This window comes from Leptonotus elevatus, chromosome 12 (genome assembly GCF_054856555.1).
Source record: "Leptonotus elevatus isolate MCC_2025b chromosome 12, RoL_Lele_1.0, whole genome shotgun sequence".
Lineage (NCBI taxonomy): Eukaryota > Metazoa > Chordata > Actinopteri > Syngnathiformes > Syngnathidae > Leptonotus > Leptonotus elevatus.
Window position 1 is genome coordinate 13,442,381 of NC_141250.1, and position 8,078 is coordinate 13,450,458.

Sequence of the window (8,078 nt, forward strand, 5' to 3'; positions counted from 1 at the left end):
AGGCGGAACAATTAGGCTTTTCCATTAGATCGCAGTCTTAACAATAAACCCATGAAGGCTATCCAACTTTTGCCTTTCATACAACACTGACTTGAAATCACGGAACAAATTCAACTCAAGGAAGGTGCCGCCAAACTTGCCATCTTGTGTTGTGAACATCCTGTCTGCAGTCTCAAATCCCTCCTCCCTCTTGTCCTCTTCCTCTCTGACGAGAAGAGCTGTCAGCTGCCAGCCAAAGAAGAAGACGACGGCAGACGAGATGCTGTTTGGCTGCCGGATGGCCGAGCCGCCGCTGCTCTTGCCAATGCTGCCGATGCTGTTGCTGCTGCCAGCGGCTTGTCTGGCTCAGAGTGGAGCGGGAGACGCTGACCTGGGAGAGACCAACAATGGTTTGATCAATACAACAAGACACTTGCACTTTATCACTCACGTCGTCCGGCTGCGTGGAACAGATGAAGATGATTGCATTTGAGAAATAAGCAAAATGTTACTGATGTTACGTTTTTGTAGATGCAGGTTTATTAATGTATTGGTGGTTTATAATAGTAAAGTCATCTAAAGTATGATGATTTGTTCTGTTTTAATCATTCATCATCATCGTTGTTTAATGTTAGGACTTGATACATTTGCGCAATTTGTTCTGTATGGACATTGCATAATGTCAGCATATGCAAATAAAACAAACAGAATAAAGCAATTAATCCTCTCTGTCTTAGCTTTAGGCTAATTAAAAGCTCTGATATAATTGAAAAATGTTTGCATAAATCTGACATCCTTGTAAGAATGAAGCAATTTTCTTTCGACAGTTGTATTATTACAGGAAAAGTACTTTTGCTTTATATTATATTATTATATTATTTGCTTTGTAAATTATGGCATCTTTTCGCGCATGATTAATAAATTTGCTTTAAAAAAGAAGAAGAAATCTTTCACTTAAAATAATTAAGTTGCGAAAATTTTGATTTGTGATTCGGGTCCTCCCCTAAATTTGTTTTACTTGCGCCCCTAAAATTTCAGAGAGGCCACTGTGCTCCGAGTAAAAAACAACAACAAAAAAACGCCTTAAGCCTTGCACATACAGCTGTCTTTTGCAGAATAAAAAGGCATAATATTAAAAGAAGAATGTTGTATTTTTGAAAATGACTTGCTCAACTTACTGACGTTATTTTGGAAAATGCAATTTTATTCTCACAAGATTACAATTTCGTTATTCTTTTTTTTCGTGTGTGGAAAAAATACATACGACTTTGTTCTCATAACATGACAACTTTTTCCCTATCTAAAAAGTTAATTTGCTGTAATATTGCAACTTTTTTTTCCTCATGATAGTTAAGTTTAATATGTGTTCGGGTTGCAGAGGGTCCTTGGCAAAAAGTTTCCATGGTAATACATAACTGAGCTTCTCACTGCATTAGCAAATCTATGGCTTGAGTTAAAGTCTTCTTTCTTCTCTTGTCCAGAATCCAAAATCATCTGCACTTCTCACATCGCCAAAGTAGAAAGCAGTTTAACCTGCAAACTAACCGGCGGTAGCAGCGAGGACGACGAAGATGAGGATGACGGCGTGGTGTCGATGATCGTGTGGTAAATGTTTTGGATAAACAGCAAGCTGGACTGTCACTGACAGCCAACCTGAGAGTTTGTGTTGATGGTTTGGCATCAACATGATGATTTTTTTTTTAAATATTTTTTTTTGTTTATTGGTACTTCTAGTTTCACCATCCCACAAGAGAAGAAATTAAAATGCCTGACAAGGTCGGGAGATTCGGTCACCTCTCGCGAACTGAAGCCCCTGGCCAGGCTCAACCTAACCATCTGTCTGAAGGGGGGCAATACCATCAACAAAACAATCCAACTGATGAAAATCGGTAACAATTCATAAGATCACAAGGACTTGTAAAGTGTCTTTTAGGTTTGAAAATGTTCATATATGTTTCTTTTTCATTGAAAACAGCCTGAAATCCTGCATTGTGGGGGGGGGGGGGGTTATTGGGGGGGGGACGTAATTAAAAAATATAGTAATATAAGGAATTTTAAAAAAGATTAAGATTCACCAGAAGAAGGTAACGGTTAAGCAATAATCCAGACAAAAATACTGATTAAAAAAATTTGACTGAAGGGTCACTGGTCAAGAGGGAACTAGGTTGACTTTCAGATCCTGACTTTGCTTGTGTTGTCCTTGCAGTTAAACCTCGAAGTCCCGAGGTATGGAACGTAACCGTCATGCACGAGTCAAATCAGGCTGTGTTTTACATCCGGACTCCTTACCAGAACGACTACCTGAAAGTTGAAAAACTGCTTTTTCAGCTGGTCATTTGGACCTCCGGCCAGAAGATGGTAATAGCGGGTTAAGTCGCCCGTGTTCGGGATGCATCAACGTAATCCACTTCCCAATCTTTTTACCGCAGATTCAAAATGTGTCTGCATCAGATAAGATGGCCATCGACATGGAGCATCTCCGTAAAAACGCAAAATATCACGTCAAAGTGCGAGCAATACACATTTCTCTGAAGGGGAGCTGGAGCGAATGGAGCAACGCGTTGACTTTCTCCATTCCTGATGGTGAGAAATGCTACTTTCTTGCTTTTCAATAAGACGCGTAACATTAGCTTGCCATCAATTGATCCTCAGAACAGAGACATAGTCACGAGAGAGAGAAAGTGACAAGGAAGCTGATTGCGTGTCTCTTGTCTTTGGTGGTGCTGATGTCCAGCTTGGGATTCTTCTGGAAAAAAAAGTAGGAATCTCAAAATCTTTGAACGTACCGGCTCTTATTGATAATTCCACAAACAAACAAATGCAGTTTTTCTACAGGATATTTTCTTACATGTGGCCCAGCATTCCGCATCCTAAACCCAAGCTGGTGCACAACTGCAAACCCAATAAGGTGAGTTCTTGGAGAAACACAAAAAACGTTTAATGTCCCTTGTTTCTGACTAATCAGCTTTCAATGTGGCATGTTATTGCATCTTTGACTATTCTTTTGGTCGTTTGGCCAGGAGATGTCACCGACTTTTACAACTTCTAGCTAAATTACTGAAAGAAAACAGACTTTAAGATGTCGAGGAAGAGGGTGCCTATTGTATGGTTAAGGGGAGCTGGAAACCATTACTGTTGTTGTGACTGTGTTTTTTTTGGGTTAGGGTCATGATGTCGTGTTGTTATTGTCCTGTATTTGTCCCATGCGATGTTAATTATGTTTTTCAGAATCTACTCTACTGTATTCAGGTCCTCTATTTGTCGTGCTTATTTTGTCATATAGAATTGAGTATGGTCCTACCTGGTGTTATTGAGTGAGACTTTTGTCAGTACGTCAAAGTTTCTCTGCATCCAGCCAGCTCAAGGTTCTTAGTCAAGGTTTCCTCATCAAGTATTTTCTTCGAACACTGCTCTATCACGCGTCACGATAAAGCGTACAGTGCTGGATTTCACTTTCATTTATTTTCTTTGATCCTTCCTCGGGTCTCCTGACAACCTCACGAGTCTAGCTGGATTCTGAAGTATTCGATTTAGGTGAACGGTATGGGATTTTTAATAGGTTTTAGGTGAATTAATGAGTACACACTCGCACGCAGGCACATATGCACACACACACACACACACACACACACGCAAATTCTCACGCGAAAAGAGAAAAAAAGAAAAAAAAAAGAGAGAGAGAGCAATGATGATGACAGGTTGAATCGGTAAGATTACCGAATGAACAATACTGAGCTCTCTCTAGAATTTTTTAAAATAAAAAAAATAAAAAAATAATAATGATAAAGCGTACAATTCTGTACAGGACCACTGAGGTCCCTGGCAAAAATACGAAAAAGTCACGACAAAACAAAGAGGCGCCACCATGTGGCGTGGTGCCGTACTACAGATTGTTACGTTTCTGGAACTGTATAACTAAAGTCCTTACTTATTTGCTACCTGAATCCAAATCTTTCTTGTCAATCTTTGTTTTCAGGCTGCCCTTCTACTCAACATAAAACCAGAGGAGTTCAGTACACTTAAAATCTACCCAGAAACAGTTGAGCGAGAAAGAGTCCTGGTTATTCATTGTGCAGCCAATGATCCTACACCGGCCAATTACCCCCGTTCCACGCAAAACTCTGACTGGAGCACCAGCACGGAAGAACTGGAGCTTTCCATCTCGCACAACACCAGCTGCTCCGATGGAGAAGACGGCCTTCAGAGCGCCAGCTTGCCGCTTGTGGCGACTTCTGCAGCCAGCCCAGGGGACTCCGTGCCTCGTGCGTTAGGAATCCATCAAAAGGAGGAGGATTATGTCACAATGTCCAGTTTCTGCCAGGTCAAGTAGGACAAAGGTAGCGGAACTACAATTTGTTAAACTTCCAAATGGAAACCGTCTTCAAGTAAGCCAGAAAAGAGACCGCTGGTAAGAGGAGGTGGTCTTTGGTGTTGTCAGTGCAGAAAGACGAACACAGGTTATTTTGGCACTACCATCAACTTGACATTTGTTGTTGAGTAATTCCTCAGATATGTCAAGTTCTTGTGATGCTTGTTAGGCAATGCGGACTGCAACTGCGTGAGACAGGAAATAACAGATTTGGCCAAATTGTTAAATCTACGATATGATGATGGCTTCGTTTTGGCAGGATTTATATATTATATTTATATTTGAAAGTGGTGTTTTTTGGAATATGTCATCCCGGAGTATAAGTTACACCGAAACCAGCATCGTGAATAAGAAAAAAAGACACAAATAGCACCAGGAGTGTAAGAACATTTTGTCACGAAATGTATTTGACAAAAACCCGAGACCAAGTACAGTAGAGCTCGGACTGGCACCCAAAATCCCCGGTGCTCAATCATGTTGACGGCAACAAACGAGTTGTGTTTGGATTCAAAAGTTCCGCCGTTAACTACTGAAAAGGTTTTAGTTTAAAATGGCTGACCTAAACTGGAATCCCGTGTCGCATTGTGGCCAAAGGAAGAAAATGGTCGGTTATAGCTAATGCACCGAATGTATTTGCCAACTTTTTTTTTTTTAATTGAACAATTATATACAAACAAACAAGGCCCTCGTGTATGATCAAATAACAAGTTACTTGACATAGATTGAGCATAAGCATTCTAACAATATAATTGAACATAGAAAATAAAAGGGAAAAAAACAACAAAAATTATATTTGTAAGAGGACTTTCTACAACAGATAAAATATTTCCAATAAAGAAACTAAATGAAGGGCTTTTCTATCCATAACCAATTTCAAAGATTTACAAAATAGTAGTAAATAATTTTTCCAGTGGAGCAGACACGGTTTTGTTTTGAAATATCTGCACTTGTGAATAAAGAAATTCCCTAAAAGCAATAAAACGTTCAAAACAAAATCTAAAAGTATTTGCCAACTGCAAGAAGTAGAAGAAGGGGAAGGAGGAGGAGGAGAAGAAGAAGAATCACACTGGAATGTATCTGATTCATTAGACATAACCTGAAACAACTTTACTTGCACAGATGTCCAAAACGCATTAGAACAACTGATAATAAGTTCAAATACAAATAATAACACATACTGACTGTTACAAACCTTTTCGTTGGCTAACTTTTCCTCCTTTAGTTTAAATATAAATAACTTTGGCATTACTCCACTGGCTGTCATCTGTAATTATTTTTTTGCTTACCGCTACTCAAATGTCTAAGCACCTTTTATGTAGCATATTTAAATCATATTTAACGGTGTGTGTGTGTGTGTTTTTTTTTTTTTTTATCATTGTATATCCGCATATCAGATATCTACATGCTTACTTATCTAGTGAAGAAAAACAAGAAGAAGAACATTTTTCATCGTCCTGAAATTTGCTCTGCTCCATCCTTATCCTGATTAGGGCTCTCTGCTGGCCGGATTGTGAAGGAGGGGATTGAACCCGGGTATCCTTAACCACATATTGTATGTTCTTTTGGCAATGGCTGAAATCCAAAAGATCCTGCATGTGCCTCTAACTACACACAAACGTCTGAGACAGACAGATTCCATGTGTTGTGATCTACCTCCACGATCATGACACATATCTGAACTGGGCCACATCACCATTTAGCGTAAATGCAGCTTAATTCTTCAATGTGTTTCTGAGGTTTTGATGCTGTATGAATCGTATGTTTTTATAACTTTACTTCTCACTGATGAGTTAAGTGTGACTTTGTAGCAGGTGTGAGATGACACGAGGCAATTGGAGCCTTCGCCAGGGGAGCCCCTTTTGGATTTTTTTGCAAAGCTGCTATTTTCTGAAGGTATTTCAGCATGCTTCATTATTTTTGAAAAAAAAGTTTTGTTGTTATTATTCTTATTCATGGGACAGGATGTGGACATATGGAACAGGATGTGTTGCTGCGACAATCGCATTTGCTCAAAGCTGCAAATTATACCTCATGTTTATGCGGCTATAAACATGTCTGTTTTGTTTTGTTCAATTCTACCACTGCCCATTTTGCTGCTGATGATATATAACGGGTGTTACGTGTAATTAATATTTTCTTAGACCTATACTGAAGACATGGAAATGACCTTTTTTGTTTGTTTCATGTGTAAATCTGCCTCACTGGGGTTTGGATTTTTTTTGTGTGTGTGCTTGATTTCCTCAAGGGGATTAAAAATATCAAGATAAAGTGGATAGCTTAAACAGACTGCATGCTTTACTAATGGTCAGTTAGCAGCCATTCATTCAGCAAATAAAATAATGAAAGCATTAAAACAAAACTATCAATACTTATGATTTGTCTTTGTTTTTTTTTGTTAAAGTTCTGTTGGTCCCGTATGACTTTGTTTTCGACTTGACATGCTACAGAATAGCTCCACACAAATGAACTGTATCAAATATTTCTATATACTGCCTTTACACAGATAATAAGAGTCAATTTTGAACAGTTTGTTGTATTTGTACATGAATTGTACTGCATCACAATAAGAGCTGTCTAAAAGAGTCTGGTTACTTCAATTAGTTGCAAGAGAGAGAGAGATAAATATTAGTTAGAGCTGTCTATGACGTATTGTCCTGAAAAATAAATCAATCTTAATAATAATAATTATTAATATTATGATTATTTGTATCATATTTTATATACATGTGTTTACATGTTTTATATTATATGCATATGTTTTATATTTATTTACATAAAATACATTTGTCATATTACAATATGTTCACATGTTTTATAGAATTTCCATGTGAAATAGCATTGCTATATAATTTTTTAAAATATGACGATGATTCCTGAAGCTTAAAATAAGTATCATTTAAAAAAAAAAAAAAAGCTGTACTCCAAATTATTAAAATAACAAAATGAACACGTAATTATTATTATTTTTTTTACCTTCGTGTGTGTTCTGTCAAATGGGTTAAGACGTTAACATCATCATGTGTGTGCCAGTCTTACTGTACGTTGGTCACTTTTGCCAATAAATTAAAAAAATTCTGTGGAAAAATAATTGTGATCTCTGACGTCTGTCACCAAGAAATGCCGTGAATCATCAGAGAAATGACTGGACTGTATGTGATGATTCAGTTTATTATTAGTTTCATTCCCCTCACAGTGAATCCTAAAAAAAAATTTAAAAAAAAAAAAAAATCACACAGTGGTGGTTACAGGATAAAATATTATTGTGTTCAATGAAGGATTTATACATGTATTATCAGGCTCTTTGATTGGTCAAATTGAGTCAAAGTAGTAGATTGGCAGACTAGATTGTAGCTGTAGTCATTTTTATCGGTTATGTAAAGACAGGAATTATTGCGGATTACTAGGATCAATCGATAAAAACAACTATGCAAAAATTGGCTTCTGCCAGCACTGAGATCAGGTGTCATCTTCAAATCCTGAACAACCTAAAAGAAAAAAGAAGCTGAAATTAATTAATCATTATTTTTTCATAGTTGCAGAGAGCCACAGCAGAAGAATGAAAGTCTCCGTACAAAAACAGACAAAACAACAACAACAACAACAACAACAACAACAAAAAGTTGTTTTTTGTGTGTGTCAGTGACAAATTAGAATAATTATTTGTTGCCCTCTGCAGTCTTGGCACTGTGCCATAACTTTTTGTTTAAAGAGGAATGGTAAACATAGGCTC

General features: G+C 37.6%; 1 protein-coding gene and 1 long non-coding RNA gene across 2 annotated transcripts in view; one reads left to right on the forward strand and one right to left on the reverse strand.

Annotated features, from left to right (window-relative positions):
• The first annotated feature begins 206 nt into the window (after positions 1-206).
• On the forward strand, positions 207-6,896 carry il7r (interleukin 7 receptor). The gene is made up of 8 exons (XM_086091543.1): positions 207-389; positions 1,461-1,584; positions 1,714-1,868; positions 2,186-2,337; positions 2,409-2,562; positions 2,632-2,737; positions 2,815-2,887; positions 3,956-6,896. The coding sequence occupies exons 1-8, from the start codon at positions 260-262 to the stop codon at positions 4,307-4,309; spliced, it is 1,248 nt and encodes a 415-aa protein (XP_085947669.1). The 5' UTR covers positions 207-259; the 3' UTR covers positions 4,310-6,896.
• Positions 6,897-7,587: 691 nt separating this feature from the next.
• Positions 7,588-8,078, reverse strand: part of LOC147164654 (uncharacterized) — a 30,473-nt gene continuing 29,982 nt past the window's right edge. The window contains exon 3 of the long non-coding RNA XR_015096681.1: positions 7,588-7,833. This is a non-coding gene — a long non-coding RNA (uncharacterized LOC147164654). The remainder of the gene's footprint in view (positions 7,834-8,078) is intronic.